At 46.8% G+C, this 22,362-nt stretch overlaps 1 protein-coding gene across 7 annotated transcripts in view; it reads right to left on the bottom strand.

Annotated features, from left to right (window-relative positions):
• Window positions 1-20,009, bottom strand: part of BLTP2 (bridge-like lipid transfer protein family member 2) — a 29,971-nt gene extending 9,962 nt beyond the window's left edge. For 2 of the 7 annotated variants that reach the window (XM_070061120.2, XM_051825408.3), the window contains exons 1-26: window positions 19,807-20,009; window positions 18,916-19,045; window positions 18,234-18,283; window positions 17,817-17,964; window positions 17,527-17,645; window positions 17,232-17,292; window positions 16,868-17,057; window positions 16,209-16,332; window positions 15,927-16,051; window positions 15,622-15,689; window positions 15,375-15,520; window positions 14,607-14,725; window positions 14,334-14,497; window positions 13,921-14,179; window positions 12,913-13,118; window positions 9,359-10,451; window positions 8,764-8,955; window positions 8,432-8,634; window positions 8,197-8,315; window positions 7,865-8,085; window positions 6,963-7,153; window positions 6,745-6,844; window positions 6,413-6,615; window positions 5,328-5,622; window positions 1,088-1,245; window positions 609-815 (exon numbers count right to left, since the gene is read on the bottom strand). In XM_070061120.2, the coding sequence (XP_069917221.1) occupies window positions 609-815; window positions 1,088-1,245; window positions 5,328-5,622; window positions 6,413-6,615; window positions 6,745-6,844; window positions 6,963-7,153; window positions 7,865-8,085; window positions 8,197-8,315; window positions 8,432-8,634; window positions 8,764-8,955; window positions 9,359-10,451; window positions 12,913-13,118; window positions 13,921-14,179; window positions 14,334-14,497; window positions 14,607-14,725; window positions 15,375-15,520; window positions 15,622-15,689; window positions 15,927-16,051; window positions 16,209-16,332; window positions 16,868-17,057; window positions 17,232-17,292; window positions 17,527-17,645; window positions 17,817-17,964; window positions 18,234-18,283; window positions 18,916-19,045; window positions 19,807-19,874 (4,959 nt within the window). In that variant the 5' untranslated portion in view covers window positions 19,875-20,009. Of the gene's footprint in view, window positions 1-608; window positions 816-1,087; window positions 1,246-5,327; window positions 5,623-6,412; window positions 6,616-6,744; window positions 6,845-6,962; window positions 7,154-7,864; window positions 8,104-8,196; window positions 8,316-8,431; window positions 8,635-8,763; window positions 8,956-9,358; window positions 10,452-12,912; window positions 13,119-13,920; window positions 14,180-14,333; window positions 14,498-14,606; window positions 14,726-15,374; window positions 15,521-15,621; window positions 15,690-15,926; window positions 16,052-16,208; window positions 16,333-16,867; window positions 17,058-17,231; window positions 17,293-17,526; window positions 17,646-17,816; window positions 17,965-18,233; window positions 18,284-18,915; window positions 19,046-19,377; window positions 19,627-19,806 lie in introns of those variants that run through there. The other 5 variants (XM_070061122.2, XM_089317481.1, XR_011383610.2 and 2 more) reach the window with 4 other exon arrangements.
• Window positions 20,010-22,362: the final 2,353 nt, after the last annotated feature.

Here is a 22,362-nt window from a genome sequence, read left to right on the forward strand (position 1 = left end):
AGCCCTAACCACTGTGGGTATTTGGGTTACACTGTAGTGTAGCAAATAAAACCGCCACCTGTGATGCCGACATCCCATATGGGTGCCCCACTTCTGATCTAGCTCCCTGCTAACGGCCTGGGAAAAGCAGCAGAAGATGGCCGAAGTACCTGGGCCCCTGCCACCCACATGGGAGACCTGGAAGAATCTCCTGGCTTCAGCTTGGCCCAGCCCTGGCTGTTGCAGCCATCTGGGGAGTGAACCAGCAGATGGAAGATCACTCTCTTTCTCCCTCTCTCTATATCTCTCTGTAATGCTTTCAAATAAATCTAAAAAACAAACAAACAATAAAAAAAGACCTTATTAATAGGGTTCAGCAACTTCAAAAGTAAAAATGCTCCAACCCATTGTATTCTAGTGGTCAAAGTATCCCTTGCAATAAAATAGAATATCATGCAATTAAAAAAAAAAGTACTACAGGCATATGAACAGACTGCCCATTTACAATATTATTGGCCTCATTATTCAGCAAAGCTGGTAGTAACAGGTGCTGTCAAGAATCTCGGCTATTCTAGTGCAAAAAACCACGGAAAGCAATATAAGAGGCCTTCCCAGCCCTGCTGACTAACCTCTAGCCAGAGCTGTCGGCCATCTTGTTCGGAGGGGCTGCTTTCAGTGGTGGCAAAGTACTGCATGCCATCCAACAGGCAAGTCCACGATGTCTTTTGCTTCAATGTGTCACCATACCAGGCTGGATGGTGTTGGCACTGCAGCAGTTGGGCTTTGGCAGCTGACACAATGACACAACCTTCTGTCTCTGCTCCTCGAAGAACCATCTACACCAGACACAGAAGCACAGTTAAACCGTCAGGAAGATGAGAAGGTGAGAACACTATACTAACTACCACAGCTGAGTCTAATTCTGGCTTACTGAGTGAAGTTACTGGTTTTTAGACATGGAAATGATTATTTGTGCTACTTGCAGGAAGGAAAAAATTTTGGAACTCTACCCATTCTTATCTAGAGGTGGGGGGATATGGACAATATGATTATCAATGGACAATATGATTAGCTCAATGCTGGAGGTACTCTGGTAAAGAAAAGGTACCTGGCAATTGACCAGCTCAATAAGGCAGTTGCGGTTGTAAATGTCATCCGTCTGGCAAGCGGCAATGCCACACAACTGGTCACTCATACCTGACTCCTCTTCTGTGAATACTACAAATCTATCTGTCTCTTCAATTAGCTTCTGCAACATGTAGGCACCTGGTAGAGAAACAGGAAATGGGGAAACGTCACAGTCTCAAAGGGAAAGAGAATATAGCCAAGACCAAACTGGTCTTCCCTTAATTGCTCTGGCTAGGGAAAGGATAGAATACATCCCTTAATTGGGAACTCCAGCCCAACCCAGCCCATTCCATCCCACCCCTGAGAGCAAAATAAGGGTTGCCAATTCATTTTCCCCTAAATTTTAAAGAAACAGATTTCCAATAGAAAACAGAAATGCTATATAAGTGGTGGCATTTTTCTAAGGCATAACCACCTCTGTAAGATCCTCTTCCCATTTTGTTCTTTTTCATGTCAATTATTTTATATGCTACTTATTTGTGACCACTCCTTTCTAGCTGAAACCACTCCCTTGTCATCACTGTCACTGCATTCTTAGCTTTGCTGCTTCCTCCAATTATGTCTCTAGACCCCTTCCCCCCTCCTTCTCTCAGGTTTTAGAGATTAAATATCTCTTAAGATGCATCCTTGTCCCCTTCTCTTCCCTACTCTTTCTCTTAATGGGTTTGTCGGTTAACATGTCATTGTAAAGAACAGTCTGCAGAATGAGAATAGTCTGCCTGTGTTCAAGATCCTATCTCTACCACTCATTTGATTATAATTTTGCTTTAACACTTTGTGCCTCAATGTCCTTATTTGTAAAATAATAGGAATTACCTCATAAGGTGGTTAGATAATCTGGTGGAATATTTATTTATGGGGCCAGCGCTGTGGCATAGCGAGTAAAGCCACCATTTGCAATGCTGGCATCCTATATAGGTGCCAGTTCAAGACCCAGCTGCTCCACTTCCGATTCAGCTCTCTGCTATGCTCTGGGATGGCAGTAGAAGATAGCCCAAGTGTTTGGGCCCCTGCACCCACATGGGAGACCTGGAAGAAGTTTCTGCTCCTGGCTTTGGATTGGCCCAGCTCAGGCCTTTGGAAGATCTCTCTCTGCCTCTCTGTAACTCTGCCTTTCAAATAAATAAATAAATAAATAACTTTTAAAAAGATTTATTTATTTTATTTGAAAAGTAGAGTTACAGAGAAGGAGAGGCAGAAATGGCCACAATGTCCACGGATGGGTTAGGCCGAAGCCAGGAGCTTCATCCAGGTCTCCCGATTGGGTGCAGGGGCCCAAGTACTTGAGCCATTTTCTGCTGCTTTCCCAGGCACAGCAGGGAGCTAGACCAGAAGTGGAGCAGCCAGCCCCAATAAAAACTATTTTGTAGAGTACCTGTCACACAGTAAGCAACTGTTTGTACCTCAGCATTGACTCTTAGCTGTATGCTGAAATTCCCAAACTGCTACCTCTAGCCAAAAGCTTTTAGACCCTAATTTCTAGGTGTTTGTTAGACTAGATGTCCCACTAGTTTTTGCCACAAACTCAGCATGTCCAAATCTAAAAACTTTATACCTCCCCAAATCTGTTTGGCCTCTGGCTCTCCTATTTCTGATATTGTTACCATGATGCCAGTTACTGGGCTCAAAACCTATTTTCTCTGGTTTTACTCCTTCCAACCAGTGGCATCGCCTGGATGCACAATAATGTCTATCTTATCATCTACATCTCCACTGCCTTTACCTACCTCCAGCCTCACTGCCTCCTGTTGAGACATCATAAATTTCCTAATTTGTCTCCCCATTTCTATTTTCCTTCTCTCCAGTCCTCCTACACACCTCTGCCAGATTTATCTGCCTTAAAATAAAACCCTAATGATGACACAAACCCTATACAAAAACCTTCAATAGAGGTCAGTGTTGTGGCACACTGCCTGCTATACCAGCATTCCACATGAGCACAGGTTCCAGTCCCAGCTGCTATACTTATTTTTTTAAAGTAAACTTAGCTTTTAATTTTCCATAAACTTTTTTTTTAAAGATTTATTCAGGGGCCAGCGCTGTGGTGTAGCGGGTAAAGCCACCGCCTGCAGTGCTGGCATCCCATATGGGCACTGGTTTGAGTCCCAGCTGACCCTCTTCTGATCCAGGCCTCTGCTATGGCCTAAGAAAGCAGTAGAAGATGGCCCAAATCCTTGGGCCCCTGCAACCATGTGGGAAACCTGGAAAAAAACTCCTGGCCCCTGGCTTTAGATTGGTACAGCTCCAGCCATTGTGGCCATCTGGGGAGTAAACTCTCTCTCTCTGCCTTTCAGATAAGTAAATCTTTTTAAACAAAGATTTATTCATTTACTTGAAATGCAGAGTAACAGAGTCAGAGGCAGAGAGAGGTCTTCCATCTGCTGGCTCACTTCCCAAATGGCCACAATAGCTGGAGCTGGGCTGATCTGAAGCTAGGAGCCAGCAGCTTTTTTTTTTTTTTTTTAATATTTACTTATTTTTATCTGAAAGGTAGAGTTACAGAAAGAGAGAGCGAGCAAGCGAGCGAGCAGTGTCTTCCATACACTGGTTCACTCCCCAGATGGCTACCAACTGCATCAATCCGAAGCCAGGAGCCAGAACCTTCCTCTGGGTCTCCCATGTGGGTGCCGGGACCCAAGGACTTCGCCATTTTCCACTGCTTTCTCGGGCACATCAGCAGGGAACTGGATCAGAAATGGAGCGGCCAGGACCCCCAACTGGTGCCTATATGGGATGCTGGCACTGCAAGCAGTGGCCTTACCTGCTATGCCACCGTACTGGTCCATGGGCTGCTTCTGATCCACTTCCCTGCTAATGTGCCTGGAAAAGTAGAAGACAGCAGAAGACTTGGGCTCCTGCCACCCATGTGGGAGACCAGGATGGAGTTCCAGGCATCTGGTTTTGGCCTGCCCATTTGGGGAATAAACTAGTAGCAGATCTCTTTCTCCCTTTCTCTCCCTCTCTCTGTGTAACTTCCCTGCCTTTAAAATGAATTAAAAAAAAAAAAAAAAAAAAAAACATCCTTCAGTAGTTCATCACTGCCTTCTGAATAAGAACCACAAACTCCTCGCCCTGGATGCAAGGTCTGTGATGAGTGATCTCCATCGTTCCTTTGCAGCCTATTCTCTCACTGCTCCCCTCTACTCTAACAGCCATGACAGACCGTTCATTCTCCTGAACATACAGAGCTTTCCCAACTACACTCCTACTCAGATGGCTCTCTCAGCTCTGACTACCCCTCCTCCCAGGTTTCACATGCCTAAACCATACTAAGCCTTCTTGATACAGTTCAAATGCTACTTCCTCACAAAGCCTTCCCTGCTTATACTCCTTCCTTCATTCCAGTTAGGAACAATTCTTGTACCATTTCTCTCTGGTGACAGGTATCACTTTTCATTGTGTTCTCAAACTCACCACACCTCCATCCCTTGGCATTAGTTATTCCCTCTCCCTAAAATGCCCTCTCCTTTTTCCTTTTCTGTTGAACTCTTTCTCATTTTTTAAGACTCATCTAAATTACCTTCATCTCTGTGAAGACTTTCTAGACTTCCCATTCAGATTTAAACACTTTCTTCTGTGGGTTTTCATAGCACTCTTGAACATTCTTACAACAACATTTCATTCATTTTTCACAATGAAATTATAATTTACATGGACTATCCCTATGAGTTTCTCCTCATTTCTGTGTCCCCAATTTCTATGGTAATGTCTGATACATTACTAACCTAAATGTCTGATACATTACTAAAGCTAAAATGGATATATATAAATGAATGACTGAGTGAATGAATAAACTAATCAGCTAACCCAGAGATAATAAACTTGTTGAGGTAGGTAGACTGTCTTATATTCTGTAACCATTACTGAACCCAATGCTCTTGTGCCTATTAAGCACTCAACATATATCTGCTCATTCAACACATTAGTCAAAACACAAGACAATTCTCTAATTCTTTGCTTCTTTCTGTTATTTATCCTGTTTTAGCCTCATTCCTTTTGATCCTCTTCTCCTGATCACAGGAGTCTTTAATGCTATTAAAACATTGCCTTTTTTTTTCCTAAAAGTTAAGAGCTAACATGGAAAAACGTTTCATCTCTGTACACAGATGGATCAGCCATGATTCACACTCCCATCTAAGTCCATGTCCTTCTCACACTCTCATCTAAGTCCATGTCTGTGTCATAATCCTAAAGCCAAAGTCTCATCTGCCCCAGCCTACCTCCTGATGACCCCTTATCAGGACGCCCACTGAAGCCAGGAGTGTTGACACGAGGTGCAGCTGGGGCACTAGTCAGGCCTCCCCTTTTTGGCTTCTTGGCTGATATCTGAGGATCAATCTTTAACCCCTTCAAGGCCTCAGTAGAGAGATTACGCTTCAGTACAGCTGCCTTTTTGTAGCCATCATATAGGCCAAAGGCAATGTCCCGGTTGGTGGTTGTCCAGGAAATCCGCAAATCTACCAAGTAAAGCTGGTGTGTATGAAAGGCAGGATCACCATCTCGAGTAGAAAGCTCCTAAGAAGCAGGAAAAGGACCTCAGGGTTACATGGAAATTTCCACCAATGTGCCTGACCACAAATGCAGAGATAAGAGAACATGCTTGTTGAGTAAGAAATTTAACTGGGGAAAGAGAGGAAGATGGTCTTAACTTGCACATTTATATCACATTGTAACTATACCTACTGTATTTTAAATGACAATTTCAACGGAAAATCCTTCCCTAATTGAGGAAGAAAAGGTCAGCCCGAATAAGGTACTCTGAAAAAACTTTTACTCTATTTCCTGAAGGGCAAAGAAACTATCTTTTAAAGGACAGAGAGGGACAGAAACTGATACAGCTAAACCAAGTGAGCACTTGGTTTAGTATTGACAAATGTGTTTGGATTAGTTAAGAACCTTAGCAGGCACTTAGCCTAAACCTACTGCAATGGATGGTTCACCACAAATCCTTATGTTGAGACCCTAACCCCAAAGAGATGGTGTTGGAGATGAAGTCTTTAGGAGATAATTAGGTTTAGATGAGGTCATGAGGGTGAGGTCCTCGTGATGGGATTAATTCTATTAAGAGGCACCAGAATCCTCACACTCTCTTTGCCACATGAGGACACAGAGAGAGGGCAGCTGTCTGCAATCCAGGAAGACAGTTCTCACCAGAGCCCAACCTTGCTGGCACTCTGATCTTGGACTTCCCATCCTCCAAAACTGGCAAGTGAATTTTTGTTGTTTAAGCCACCCAGACTAGTATTTTGTTACAGCAGCCCAAGCAGACTGAGAAATAAGGAAATAAAACTGTGTCAGGTAATACCTCTTCAGCCGTGCGATTGCTGTGACGTTGGTAGGTGAGGGAGGACAGGCTCAGCAGGTGGGTCTTTGTTACCAAGGGATCAAGGCAGTGATCAGCATTCTCTTCAGTGGGCGAGGCCATTAGGTGAACAGTCACCTGACTTAAGTCACTCACCATCTGGGTCACACTCCACTCAGAGATAAGACGCCGCATCACTGTGCCCGCTGAGAAAGAGGGATACAGAGCCCATGGAGATGGTACAGAACAGTGTGAGACATAGGGAGGTGGGGGAATGGAACTGAGAAGGGAAAAAGGACAAGGAGCAGGCTAGAAGAAATAATCTGTGACCTTACCTTGAGGTATAAGGCGCTGAGTCCCCCGAGTGAAGACATGGCCCTGACTGCATTCAATCTGGATGCCCCGCTGCTGGGCAAATGAGGCCCAATAATGTACCTGGGAATGAGAATGCATAACACTGAAGAAAGGATGCCATGAGAGGGATCATTAAGAGACTCATTATAAGAAAGCAAGAAAACTACGAAAAGGGAACAGAAGTGACACAGAGCCTAACCTGAAGTTGGGGAAAGATTGCAGTGTAGGAAAGCTGCTTGTAGTGCTGGCCAAGTTTCTTCTTGCTGGGTTTCAGGTTACTGAAGAGCTTTCCCCTGCAGATAGGCCTTGTGACACTAGTCCAGGTTGCCCAGAAGTTTTGCATCCAGCGCAGGGTGCTACTGTATAGCAGAATCCGGGGCTGAGATATCGCTGTAAAGGAAAGGACACTTCCTAGCTGCGGGTGAAACACAGAGGTGAAGCCAAAGCCTTCCCTAGCTTCAGGTTTTAGAGATTTTAAAAACTCAATAGCTCCCAGCATCAGCATCTCCAACCCCCTCTTCTTACTTTAAAGGCTCTAAGCTTTTGGTTTCACCTACTGCTGTGGTGTGCATGTTTGTGTCCCCACCGCCTCATACATTAAACTCATACATTAAAATTCTAACCCCCAAGGTGATGGTACCAGGAGGTGGGCCTGTGGGAGGTGACTAAAAAACAAGAACAGAGTCTTCAATAGGATTGGTGCCCTTATAAAGGAGGACCAAGGGCGCACTCTGGTTCCTTCCACCACGTGATGCAGCAAGAAGGTGCCCTCTACGAAGGACAAGCTCTCACCAAACATCAGATCTGTAGGCACCTTGATGTGGGACTTGTCAAACTCCACAGGAATGAGAAATAAATGTCTGTTGTTTATAAACCACTCAGTTTATACTGATTATCTCCCAAATCAGATTATGGTATTACTGTTATGGTACTATTACCATTACCATTATCACATTACCAATCCTCTCTCCCAAAAAAACACCCTAACCCAAATTCCCTTGCCTTTTTCCTATCTTCTCCCAAGCAGGTCAAGCCAAATTCCTCAGTGTCCAACCCCATCTACCCAGCCCTTCCTCCCCATTGTCCCAGGTCAAGCCTCACTCCCGCTGTGCCGAGTCAGATCCATCTTGATGGAGAGATTGAGGTTCTCAGAGCGGAAGGCCCGGTAGGAGTCATGGAGCTGGCCCAAGGGCACTTCAGGCAGGAACTCTGGGGCCCTCAGAGTGACACTGTGGTGATCATGAGGGTTCCCATGGCACAGCCACTGCAGGTCCAGTGTCATGCAGAGGTCAGGCAGGTGAAGGAAGCAGCAGTCGTCATACCTGCCTCACAACGGAGCCCTAGCCCTCAGTGATATGGTCACTCATTTCCCCTGGGCTCTTCCCCTCTCCAAGCCCCCACCCAGTTGGGGCCCCATCTTTCATTCTACTCACTTAGAAGCTGTTCTCACGTTGATATCCAGGTCACCCTTGAACATAAACTGACCAGGTTTCCAATGAAAAGACAGATGGTTCCATTCCCAGTGCATATTTTCAGTTGTGTTATATGGATCCTATAACCATGCCCAAAACTTGGGTGAGATATGGGTCAGAGAATGATCTTTATCTCCCAATTTTCTCTTTCCCCATGTGCTGGACAGGCCCAACAATATACCACAGGACCCCTCACCTCAGTAGCCAGCTGGTGCAAGTTCGCTTGTTCAATGTCCATGTGCCAGTCCCCATGTAAGAGAAGACGGCTCTTGTCCCACCAGGGCAAAGGTGGGCTGGGATCAGCCGAGGGCTTGGTCAAGAGGTCCACACACTGGCCAATCAGTGTCCAGGCTGGATCCCAGCAAGGGCCCCACACCACGGTGTACTGGAAGATTTCCGCTGGGTAGAAGAACAAAGGTTACAACATGTTACATGACTCTACCCATTTCTTTCTCTTTCACTCCAGAATGCCTCAGCTCACCTCCCATAAATATCCCTCAGCGAAACCAACCAGTCTTCTTTACTCACAGCGGAAGTCATGGTAGAACTTGAGGGGGGGCATGTTCCTCTCTACTGCCACGTTACCCCATGGAAGCCCCAAGCGCAGGATTTGACGCCGACGGGAGCATGGCTGACCACTCTGCTCGGTGCCCACAAGTCGACCCATCAGCCGCCAATCACGGATCTCAAACAGGTACCGAGGATAGTCTCTGATCCGAACTATTACGGAGAAGATACACACCGGCTATTCTGGGGCTGGCTGAGCACTCTCAGGCATTTTTTTTCCCTCTCCAACACTTTTACCCACCCATATTTACAAAGTCAACTGAGAGGACAAGGTCAGAGCTGAGAAAGGACACAAAGACCCTGGAACAGAAGATGAGGGGCATAGTACTGAGTTCCAAGAGCCACAACTGTCTTAAAGAGGACTGTGTCAGTTGTCCCTTTGTGTCAGTCAAGCAGTTTCAGCATGAAATTCAGGAACAAAGAAAGGGAAGGGGAGCCCACCTATCCTAAGAGTCACAGTTCCCAGGATAGCCTAGCTCTCTGCAATCACTTAGAGAGTTTCCTGGAACTCAGAGGGCAAACTTCAGGCTCTACAAGCAAGGGAAGCACTACATACCCAGAAAGGTCTTGACATTACACTTGAGCATACGACACCACTGGATGACAAGATCAATTCCTTCAGCAGGAAAAGGGCTGCCTGGATCAAGCTCTCGAACCTGCTCTATCACATGCTCAGGCCCGTGGAAGGAGGCATCTGCCAGAGCCACCACTTCTAGCCCTGCCAGGCTCCAAGTGAGCAACGCCCGGCGCATGGGTGTGTTGCCATAGAGACGACGGGAGCGCTGAATGTAAATTTCAATGTTTTTGCGTTCCAAAGAGGCATAGAGCTCCTCGATTTTGCGGGCTGGCAGTAACTCTCCATGCTGCTTCCGAAGGGCAGCCACTTTGGCATCCAGCAGTTGCAGCCTCTTTGCACTCTCCTTACTTTCATCCTTCATTAGTTCATAGTTGTCATGAAGTTTCACCTCAAAGATGTCATCCAGGAAAACCCAAGAGAAGTGCTGAACCTTTAAGAGTAGATCAGGTGGGAGCGGGGCAGGGCCTGGAGAAGTCCAAGCACGAGTCCCCCGATGTAGCCCCTTCAGCCATTTCTGAACTCCCACGGCCTCATCTAGAGTTCGAGAGAAGTCGTACTGATAAGGAAACTCCACTGAAACTGAGCCAAGGGAAAGGAGCCAAACACGGTTGCGAAGGGTCTGCAGTGCAGGAAAGGGGTTCCGGTGGAGGATCATCTCCTCCAGTTCAGGTAGCAGCTGTACTTCCACCTCCTTGAAGTTGAAGATGCTATTGCCATCAAAGCCAGCAGCCAGTTCTGGGCAGTAAGCCTGCAATGAACCTCCGTGGCGGCTCATTGACACACTCTCTGCAGCCAGGGTAATGAACTTGTCCTCAGCAACAAAAGCAGTCAGCTTGGCTGTGCTCACTTCCAGTGTCAGGTTTAGCAGCCTCTTTGGAGGCAATGGCTCTGGCGGATGGTCTTCTGGCTCTGAAGTGGTCTCTGGAGCCTCTAGTGCAAGGGATGGAACAGTCTCGGGAAACAGAGTGGTTCTTAGTAGGTCTCTGCACTGCAGGGCAGCCAGGCCATGCTGGTACAGATACATGTGATCTGGGGGGCTCCAGAGTAAGGTCAGCCCAGCACCACACTGAACCTTCAAGAAGCAACAGAAAAGGGCCTATCAATTACCATGTCTCAAGCAGGCAGACATTACTAGGCATACCTGGCACAAGAACCATCTCCACCCAGAAGTATTCCTTGAGTAACCACAAATTACTGCCTTGCTTTGTTCCCCTTAGCACTAATATGCTGAACTAAAAGCTGTTACTCATCTTACACTTAAGAGCACTTACACTTTTTAAGTTCTTAACTGGACTCTAAATTGTCTGAGAACACTGTCCATATGTTTCAATTCTTTAGTATCACAGCACATCAAGTATATACAACAAGTACTCAATAACTCATTTGGCTTTATGTTTCCACTCATGAATCATCTTTCTATAAACAGCCATAAGTGTCTGCAAATTGAAATGCTTATGAGTTGACTACATCAACTTTTTTTTTTTTTTTAAGATTTATTTACTTTATTTGAAAGGCCGAGTTACAGAGAGGTGGAGAGAGAGAGAGAGAAAGAGATCTTCCATCTCCTGGTTCACTCTCTAAATGGCCACAATGGCCAGAGCTGTGCCAATCTGAAGCCAGGAGCCAGAAGCTTCTTCGAGGTCTCCCACACAAGTGCAGGGACCCAAGGACTTGGGTCATCCTATATTGCTTTCTCAGGCCATAGCATAGAGCGGGATCAAAAGAGGAGCAGCCAGGACTTGAACTGGTGCCTATATGGGATGCCAGCACTGTAGGGGGTGGTGGCTTCATCCACTATGCCACAGCACCAGCCCCTCAATTTAACTCTCGAAAAGTATAATAAAAAGTTCTGATTAGCTGGCGCCGCGGCTCACGAGGCTAATCCTCTGCCTGCGGTGCTGGCACCCTGGGTTCTAGTCCCATTTGGGGCACCGGATTCTGTCCCGGTTGCTCCTCTTCCAGTCCAGCTCTCTGCTGTGGCCCAGGAAGGCAGTGGAGGATGGCCCAAGTGCTTGGACCCTGCACCTGCATGGGAGACCAGGAAGAAGCGCCTGGCTCCTGGCTTCAGACTGGCACAGCACCAGCCGTGGCGGCCATTTTGGGGGTGAACCAATGGAAGAAAGACCTTTCTGTCTGTCTGTCTCTCTGCCTGTCAAAAAAAAAAAAAAAAAAAAAAAGTTCTGATGATTACACAAGTCAACACACCAGCTGACACAGGTGAAAGTATGCCTCAAGGAAGTAAACAGAATCCTTGTCAGCTTGAAAAACACAATTTTGAAAATCTAGGTAGACACAGAAAATTAAAATTCCAGGACAGAAAATTCAAGTTACAGCTTCTGAAAAGGAACCTCCTCATTTTCCCAAGGAGGGTGAAGTCTGAAAAAACAGGAAGATGCTGAGCCTCTTCCTAAGGCGGTCCCTGGTCTACCTGACATGCAAAGAAGAAAGATATAAGGAAGCTTCTCAAAATGTGCCAGTGCCCCATCTAGCGGTCTAATGTCATGAGCCAAGTGCTTCCGTAAAACAACACAAGGGGGCCAGAGGTGTGTTGTGGCAGGTAAAGCTGCTGCCTGCAGTGCCACCATCCCATATAGGTGCCATTTCAAGTCTCGGATGCTCCATTTCCAATCCAGCTCTCAGCTATGGCCTGAGAAAGCAGCAGCAGATGGCCCAGGTCCTTGGGCCCCTGTACCCACATGGGAGATCTAGAAGCAGCTCGTTTCCTGGCTTTGGTCTGGCCCAGCTCCAGACTCTGCAACCATCTGGGCAGTGAACCAGCAGATGGAAGACTCCTTTCCCTCTCTCTCTTTCACGCTCTCTAACTCTGCCTTTCAAATAAATAAATCCTTTAAAAAAAGGAACAAAAATACCAGATCATTATTTAGAAAAAAAAAAAGCCCTAATTTTTCAGATACATATTGAAATTATTTTTTGGTGGGGGGGGAGAGAAAGTGAGCTCCCATTTGCTAGTTCACTCCGCAAATGTTCACAATCACCAGGGCTGAGAAGGGTTAAGCTGGAAGCCAGGAACTCTATTCAAGTCTCCCACATAGGTGGCATGAACTCAATTATTGAGCCATCACTGCAAAGTCTGCTTTGGCAGGAAGCTGAAATCAGGAGCTGCAACCAGAGTCAAGTAATGAACCCAGGTAATATTCGGACACAGAATGCATATGTATTAACTGCTAGGCTAAACACTCACCCCCTGAAATGTTTATAACTAAAATTATAATAAATATCTGTTTTCTTCAAAATAATTCTAGAGACTGGGAATTAGATGAAGTATAACTTAAATAAGTTGGTCATGCACTGATAATTACTGAAGCTGGGTACATGGAAGCTCATACATTTTCTCTCCAGTTTTACATGTATTTTAAATTTCACTGTAAAAAGTTAAAAATGTCCAAAACAAACCAAAAAATCAGGTGTCACAGTTCCCATGAAATGAAGTTCACAACCTGAGTTAAAAAGACCAAGAAAGGTGGGAAGCCAGGAAAAACTCAGCCCCGTCCAGCCATCCACAGGCTTATTACCTCTAGAGAACGGACGCTGCTGTGATAGGTGAGAGAGAGCATGGAGAGGCTGAGCACTGGAGTGGGGATGTTCGGGGCTTTGCAGCAGGGCTGCATCTTCTCTGTAACCGACTTCACCAGTGCAAGCACAAGCCCTTGAATCCCCACGGTGGAGGTCTCGGCACTGCCCAGGACTGTCAGCGTGTCCAGTCGCACCTCTGAAGCACCTGACACCCAAAAGTCATGTCAGCATTGGTCCCCAGATCTCAAATGGCAACAAAGTCCTCTCTTTCCTCTTACTTATTCCCTTTACACTAGCTATCTTTAATCTCCATGCTTCAAGTTTATCCCTCATGTATTAAGGAAATTTTCCTTTCCCATCTGAACCTAACTAGATCTAGCAGAGCCAAAAACGTCAACAAACTCCTACAAATTGCCCAGAGCTATATCATTTACTCTCTAGAACTGTACACACAGAAAATAGAAAGCTAAATAGATCTCATTTTCTCAACTATATCAAAGCTAAGCTTTTTTCTTACCTTGGTTAACACCTGCCTTTCATAAACTGTTAAGAAATGTCAAGAAGCCCAATAGTTATGCAAGATTTTTCAGCATCTCATATTCTTAATTTCTTGAGAGGGAGAGAGATTTAGATAGATGAGAGCTCGCTAGTTCAATCCCCAAATGCCTGCAATGACCAGGACTGGTCTGAGCTGAAGACAGGGGCTGGGAACTCCACCTACAGGGGCCCAACACCTGAACCATCACCAGAGTTTCCCTGAGTCTGCATTAGCAGGAAACTGGATTCAGGAGTCAGAGCTAGGTCTCAAACCCAAACACTCTGATATGGAACATGGGCATCTTAACTGGCATCTCAACTACTAGGCTAAATGCCTACCCTTTTGCCTCTAAGTCTAAAAAAATCCCAGATAATCAGCTTCATTAAATGAGGACTAACAAACTAAATCAGAATAATCTGCTTTAGTTAAACATTATCCACTTCAGTATAGACCCTCTAACCCCACTTACCAACCAAAGCAGAAAGAGTGAACAAGTTCATGTCTTCCACCTTCAAGTCCACCTTCCATAGTAATGACACGGATTCCCCAAATGAAGATTCCTTAGAGACAGCTGACTTCCCAGACTGCGGACTCATCAAGGATAAGATACGAGATAGACATTGGGCACAGGTATCGGATGTTTCTACCTGAAGTCCTCGAATAGTACAGTCCAGAAAGAGGGTATCTGACTGGGTGCTGGACAGGCCCAGAGGCTGATTATAGCTACCCTAGAAAAGAAGCAGATGGATTCACTGGAAGCAAGCAGATGCAGCTCTAGAACTCCCTGATGCATCACCTGCTGCCAACAAGGAACTCAGTGCTTGGAAGCACGACAAAACAAAGAAGATGTACAGGTCCCTACTCACCAAAGTCCCCTCCTACCTGCAATGTGAAGGAGTCCAGGACAAGCGCCTCGCCCCAAACATGCATATTAGGTGGGTGTGGTGCCCGCTGAATGTGGGAGTCACTGCCCACACGCCAGCAGAGATGGTCCACAGTTAGGACGCCCCGCTGATGGATGCTCTGTGGTCTGAGGTGCTGGTAATCTGAATGAAGGTGGGAAATGGAAGTTTTATGGAGCCACTGTGGCCATTAACTGGGCCTAGTTCCACTAATGGATAAGATTCTTGTTCCTCTACTATCACAAAGCCTTACCCAGAGAGATGGAATTGAATCCCAAGGCAAAAGGTGGCGTATCTCCAAGTTGAATGGAAATGTTGACATTGGAGATGGAAGTGCTAAAGATGATGGGAGCCAGGATTTGGGGAAAGGTTCTGCACAGAGATAAGACATCATTGTTTGGCAAGGAAACTGCTGCAGCTTCCTATCATGGAAGATTCCTGAAGCTCTCAAAATCAAGGTGAGAATTTAGAGTTTTGTTGTAATTCTTAGGATGGGATACAACTAGGAAAAAAAACGCTCAACTCATCAGCTTGCTGCTACTCCCATAACAATGTGCAGAAACCTCAGAAACATACTAGGTAAAAACATGAAATTACCACCTTCATAATCAAATATGGTGACTATCAGAAATATCATTTGATTCAACCTAATAACCAAGAGGCATCAGTTCCAAAGCATTAACCTTCAGGTCTCAGTGCCACACATGCAAGCACTCAAAACCAGAAGTGGCACTGCAACCTTACAATACAACACAGACAAGACATTCTTTACCCTTTAAGTTCAGTTCAACAAATGTTTACTTAGTATAAGGCAAGTGCTGGGCACTGAGGATACAGTAACGAAGAGAACACGATTCTGCCATCAAGGAATCTAATCTAATGGGGAAGACAGATAAAACAGAATTGCTACTGAGACTACGATTTGGGAAGAGCAAACAATCAAACACATATTTAACACGAGATGCCACTTCAGACCAAAAGAGAATCACCCTAATATGTGACTAGAAAAGACTGAACTGACCTTTCTTTCCTTTGCTTCTGAACAGGTAAACTGGACCCTTGGGTCTCCAGTGCAAGCATGTGCAGCCAGTGAGAGAACTCCCGGTGCCGGTAGTGAATGATACAAGTATTCAGAATCAGGGAGGCTGAGAGGTCTATGGTGGTCACCTAGAAATGAGAAGACCAGACCTGTAGACCTGAACTTCGTGTAGAGTGATGTAGAGAGAGCAGAGAAGCACAATCCGTGGCAGCCCATGGTCATCACACACCTGCACACTAGCCTTGAGGGAGTTGAGGCAGACGATACGCTGGCGACTCTGTGATAGCAACAGTCCATCTGTAAGAGGCCAGAGGATGGATCAGAGAGCGCTGGAAGGGCAAGAGGTAAAATGAGGACAGGGTCGGAGGCAGGCAGAGATGAACAGATTGTTAGCAATAGTGTGAGTCGGGGCAATTTCCTCAGTATATTTCCCCCTCCCCCTCCCCAGTCACACTGATATTAAATTTAGACCATATGTGCCACAGAGTCTGGGCCTCTCATTCTCTCTCAGCACCAGTTCCCCCACCCATGAACCTTCCAGCAGTAGTTCAGTGCTCATCTGTGCCATATCAGAGTTGGATGTGAAGCTTCGAAGTGGCAGCTGATCCTCATCTCGGTGGTATAGGAAATGCAGCAGCTTCAGTGTCCAAGTCAGGTGCCTGGACCAGAGACAGACTATGGCTCAGAAAGACATGGAACACCATTCCCTCTTCCTGTTTCCCCAAGGATAAGCTCAGAACAGCTATTAGGCTGCTTATGCAGATTCCAGTATAAAGCTCTTATCACTCTCCACACTATTGTCAGGAGAGACCTCACCTCTTTTGACTATTCATGGACAGCACCACACTTGTGTTTTCCATCTTCACCTTGACCTGATCTGGAAGCTGCTGGAGCAGGTATAGGCCAGGTAGAGTTGGCTCAGCCAAGTTCTCTGTCACCTCTGAAACATGAATGAATAACATGAGAGCCATCAATCCTCGTTCATTCCTCCAAGGTGCCCTGCCCTCTTTGGCCAAATTCTCCCACATAAAGTAGGCTAATCACATGCCAAATTTAGGCCAGGAGGGAAATACCCCCAGAAGTCCAGGCACCTACTACACTTCCTTCCTCAGATTCTAAAAACATAAATAGTAGGAGCAGGCTTTTATAATGAAAAGAATGCAGACATTAGGTCTAGCATACAACTTTAGTGAAGTTACCTAATTTTCTTAGGCTTCAGCTTCTTATTTGTGAAATGCTGAGGATTCAGTGACAGAACATATATAAAATACATAATACAGGTCCAGTTCTTGATAGGTACTGATTAAATATTAGTCCTCTTTCACTCCTTCAGGATTATTACTTCTGTCCTCGGGTTCAAAGACCATGGTGACTAACAACTTACACCTAAAGGAGCAGTGAGATCACTGTTTTTCTGCTTCTGAAATAACCCCAGAGAATGATGCAGCCAAGAAGCCCAAAGACTAGGGCTTTACCTGAACTGAGAACAGGCTTGGATGACACACTGGACCCCTGGCACAGCAGCTGACTATGGAAGAGGCCTTCATGCAGTTCGGCATGCAGTGTCCACACATCCACGGAGATCGCTTTCAGATGCCGACTGCTGATACCCACCTTCAGACATAGGTCCAAGGCCAGTGAGAGCTCCACTAGGCAGGTATCCTCCTGCAGGGAGAATAAACTTCTAAGAAGTATATAGGGAGTTTGAAGTCAAACTGTAGTGATCTGGAACACTAAGTGTTGCCTTGAGGTAACCCAAAAAGGACACAAAATCTTGAGCCCCTTCAGACCTTATGTCCATGAGGAAAGGACGCATTTGAAGGACCATGGCCTACTCACCAGCTGACCACTCTTCAGAACTTTGCTGTTGATCTTAGATAAGCTCACTTCGCAAATTAATCTGGGAAAGGAAAAAAATTAAGTGCACTTGGACCATTTCCTTACCATTTACCTCCAATCAAGCTCTGTTAGCTAAAAGGAACAAGACAAGTGGAAATGCCCCATCTTAGCCTCTTCTTAAATTGCACAGATGAGAACTTGATACTTTAATAAACAGGCCTTGACATCCACCTATCCTAAAGCAACTCCAAGGAAAGAATTAGACTACAAAAACCCTCTTCTATCCAATGCTTACCTTTTCCCATCACTGTCCAACAGAAATTTGCTTCTACTGATCTGAATATGCCACAAAGACTCAGAGGTAGCCACCTTGAGAACCATGATGTTTATAGCATCTACATGAATGGAGAATAGCTGCAAGGAACGAGGATGAACAATAATTAATGTCAAGGCATCACCCTTCCTTTCAGGCTGAGAGTGAGAGGCAGATCTTAGCATTATGCCCAAAATAGAAAAATCCACCCACAACTCCAAAGCCAACTATCCCCAGAATACAATCAAGGACAGTGGAGTAAGTAGTCTCACTTGGCAGAAGATCTTTAGTAAGGATGGGCTGAATGACATCTCCTCTTGATCCACCCCAGTCCTCTGCGAGAATGGGGCAGACAGGCCAGAAACCTTCTGTAGGTCTGTTCTGATTCGCACTTCTCCAAAGCACAACGCCACATAGTGTCTGCCCAGAAGAGAAACCTCATTACCACCAAGTCTACCCTGCCCATAGCAGTCTCCTCCCTCCCTCACAGTCATTCTCCCAACCTTCCTGGAAATGCAGGCTAGTCTCATAGCAGTAATCAGTGTCTCACAAGATAACAGCACCTAGGCTAACAGGGAGATTACAGCAAGAATCTTTGGGCTGTGAGGCCTCTGTAGAAGAGTATCAATCTGCAAATCCCAACCCCAAAATATTCTCCGAGAGGAGAAATAAGGATATAGGATACTCACGGCAGATCATGGCTAAGCAGCTTACTGGAAATCCACAGGTTATCAATTTCCTAAAACAGTATGGAAGAAAGCTTCAAACACTCCTCTAAGTGAGCAATGAGCAGCCTGACAAGCCAGAAGAGGTTCTGGCTCACAGAAGAGAAGTGCTGTGGGCCTGTCCACTAAACACACCCCATTCCATTTCCACAGCTTCTCTGCTCAGTACTCCCTATCTTGCTTGTCACAATGACCTTAGCTGAACTTCAGTATTTCTCTTTTATGGTCTTTTATGGCTGTGTTGCCCTGTTTCTTCCTCTTGAATTAGAACACTAAGCTCTTACATGTCCTGTTATCTTTCTTCTGGGCTTTACTCCTGGGTCATTCTTGTATACCCTGGACACTCTGTGCCCCATAAACATTTTCAGCCGAACAAGCTGCATTAATTCCAGTGTTTCCCAACTGGCTGTAATCATCTTGGCATAGACATGGCAAAGCCCCTTCTTCACACCCATCTGTTCGGGGTTAACTAGAAAAAGCTACCTAGGATTTGTTTTTTAAAAAGTAAATTAAAAGTTGTGCTTGCTTCGGCAGCACATATACTAAAAAGTAAATTAAAAGTTACAATTCAGCTGGATTAAACCTACACACATGGAGTTTTTTTGTTTTTTTTTTTTTGAGAAACATGGAGTTTCTCAAAACTCACCACTGTTTGCTGGTGCTGCTGAAACTTAAGACTGACATTCTGGATCCAAAAAAAGCGGAAGGAGCCGATCTTTAGCTCCGCCTGCAGCTTCCTCTGACACCACCTTGTGGCCAATCGGACCACCAGCCACCTGCAAAAAAACCTGTGTGTTCACAGGACCCTCCCCCAATTATGGCTTCCCTCATAGTCGAACACGGAAAGTATCGCAAAGGTTCATATCTGGCAGCTGGATCTTCGGGACAACTCTCCTGTCTCCCGAAGTACCTCTGTCTGACACACACACACTGATCAGGACCCTAGCCTCCAAGTGATCACCTCCACCCTCCCACGACCGGCACGAAGAAGCCATCTCTCAATTCGTCAGGAACGTCATTGGTGGAAAAGAGGCCCCAACAGAAGCCAAAACCCCTCTGCCAGATGGGCCATCTCACACTCCCCTGAGGCCTCTGCCTCCGCTCCCACCTCCAGATAGGTGTCCCCGAGAAGGCACTGCGGGGTCACACCCGGCCAGGTCAAATGCCGATCTCCTCTGACAACCACTCTTCCTGTCCCCGCGGCCCAGAGCGAGGCGGCAGGTGCCCTTAGCGCTCGGTGAAAGGGACACACAGGGGCGCGTGAAGGGTAAAACGGAGACCACGAGCCAGCCTCCTTTCTCACAGACATCTATCAGATTCCGGCCTCAGCATTTCCTCAGGCCCCGCCCGCTCTCCCTGCATCCCCAGACACACAGCCCACCCCCGCCCCGGCAGCTCCCCGCAGGCCCTGGTACCACCCCCTAACCTAGTCGCGCGCCCCCTCCTCGGCCCCCTCCCGCGCCCCTGTCCTGCGCGCGCCCCCTCCTCCGTCTCTCTTCCTCTCCCCCTCCCTCCACCGCGGCCGGGAGCCCCTCACCGGCCTAGAAAGAGGGCGCTAAGCGCAACCAGCAACAAGACCAGCAGCGCGGAGAAGAGTAGAGTCATTTAGGTCCGGGTCCGGCCCGGCCCGGTCCGGTCCCGGCCCCCGCCATGCCGGGCCCCGACGCCGGAACCGCGCAGGGCTGCCGCGGGCCGACCAGCCGCGCGCGCAGGGAAACGCTGTGCGAGGAAGCGTTGGTACGCGCGCGCGCCCCGCCCCCCCATAGCCCGCCAGCCAGCCAGCTGTCCGTCTCCGGCGCCCCGCCCGGCGTCCGCAATACCCGAGGGCCGACTGGCTGCTTGCGCAAAGGAAGGGCGTGGCGCCGGAGAGGGGTGCGGGGGAGCAGACCACGTGCTGACACGCACGCCCCGCCTTGGGCGCACCCTACAGTGTCCGGAACTGCGGAGCCTGGGACTTCCCGAAAGGTCGGAGTCCGAGCCAGCTCCTTGGACTCGAGGGAGACCCGGCTGGCTCTCTTCGGTTGCCGAGCTTATTTCGGCTTCTAAGCACACTTCCCGGGGTGGGGGCGGGTTTACGGGCTGCCTGGCTGCTGAGGGCCGGAATTGAGGATTCGAGTCAGACTGAGCGGCATTGCCATGTTTCAAGATCCAGTCTGAAAATTGAGGCCCAAGAAGTAATTTTCAGATCTCGAAAATCCCAGCTTGCTGCATTCACAAGAGAAGCCTGTGAGTTTTTCATTTATTTACCGTATGAATAGTCTTCTGTCAGTTAAGACGCACTGACCTGCTGTGGGGGCAGCACCGTTCTGGGCACTTCACTGGAGAGGTTTAACGGTTTTATTACATGTATCACGAACCGGAGTGGGGGAGGTGTTGCAGAAGCAACCAAACAATGTTATCTGGGACGCAAACATAATTACAGGAAATAGAGACTTCAGGGTCAATTCAGGTCAGGGTCCATTTTGCTGGCTTCCTTCTCTGTAACTCAAGGGAACTGGCCAGACAGGTCCCTTAGAATTGCTATGATGCTGTGGATTAAAATCTGAAGGCTCTAATACCTTTACAATACTCGCTAAAGAAATGGTGAGGATTACAAAATCAGTATTCGTGGAGTACTTCTTGTCCCTTGGCTGTCCCGTGGTAACCCGCATAAACATCCTTCGAGATTCTAATCAGAGCCCCTCTCTTTGGCTGCCTTTTGTAAAGTACAATTTCAGCTTTCACCTGTGTGCTGCTCCAGGTTTACTCTTCCAACTGGTCGCCCTCAGTAGCTAGCCCTCTTGTTATTGCAGGTCTCCCCTCCCTCCCCCACTGCTGCGTTCAGCAGTTCATTTCTTACAGCTTGAACCCTTCCATCAGTGTGCGTCCTCCAAACCTCCAGGCAAAGCCCAGCAGCACATCTCTTTACTTTCACTTATCTTGTCCCATCTCCTTTATTCAACTAAGAGTCCTGTCACTTCCTTCCTTCTCCCTACACTGTCACCACCCCTACTCCTGACCATCTTAGTCTGAACTGTGGGTTTTACTCATCTGTCTACTTCTTTCTGGAGAGATCTCAAGAAACCAAGCAAATGAACTGGAATACAGGGAGCAGAAGCAGAGATGGAGCTCAACTCATTGGTGGTTTCAGTTTACTGAGATCACAAGTCCTTTATAAAAGAGACCAAGTCTTAATGTCACGGACCATGTCTGGCACCGAACTGGTTATTTCTAAATATTCAACATTAAAGCAAATACACAAATACATACAGCAACAATGAAGAGCTTGGTAGTCACTAAAATTCCACCAGATGGCAGTCACCCCATTCCCCAGTACCAGGCTCAAGGATATAAGCAAACTTTCTCCAGTTGATTGGAACAGGAATGTGGTCAGAGAGGCAAAAGAAGTTTCCTACCCACGTTTTCAACAAACAATATCCCTACATTTGTCCAGAAAAACATGTTGTCTTCCAAGAGCTAAAAAGAAGCGTACTGTAGTAAGAGTGAGTCAAACACAGCTGGGTTGCTATCTCAAAATTTACTAGTCTAAGATTTTAGGCAGGAGCTGGCACTGTGGCATAGTAGGCTAAGCCTCCACCTTTGGCGCCAGCATCCCATATGGTGCCCATTTGTGTAGCAGCTGCTCCACTTCCAACCCAGCTCTCTGCTGTGGCCTGGGAAAGCAGTGGAAGATGGCCCAAGTGCTTGGGCCCTGCACACTTGTGGGAGATCCGGAAGAAGCTCCTGGCTCCGGATTAACACAGCTCTGGCCTTTGCAGCCATTTGAGGAGTGAACCAACAGATAGAAGACCTTTCTCTATCTCTAACTCTGCCTCTCAAATTAACAAATAAATCTTAAAAAAAAAAAAAAAAAAAGAATTTAGGCAGTTACTCAACTTTTCTGTTATCCATTGGTGAAACATGGGGCCTAGTACTCAGCATTCAGTAAATATTAGCTCTTCCTTCTACCCTTCCCGTTCTCCTCATCTGCAGTAACAGATCCAGATCCTTAGCTCTTTACTGTGCTGTGTTCTTCAAGTCTGTAGCCATAATTAGTCCACAATAGGAAGATGAGGTGCCTGGTGGGAGGGGAAAGCTCTTCCGCAGGACCCGC

Source organism: Oryctolagus cuniculus, chromosome 17, assembly GCF_051225735.1.
Source record: "Oryctolagus cuniculus isolate XC-2025 breed Fujian yellow rabbit chromosome 17, ASM5122573v1, whole genome shotgun sequence".
Taxonomy (NCBI): Eukaryota; Metazoa; Chordata; class Mammalia; order Lagomorpha; family Leporidae; genus Oryctolagus; species Oryctolagus cuniculus.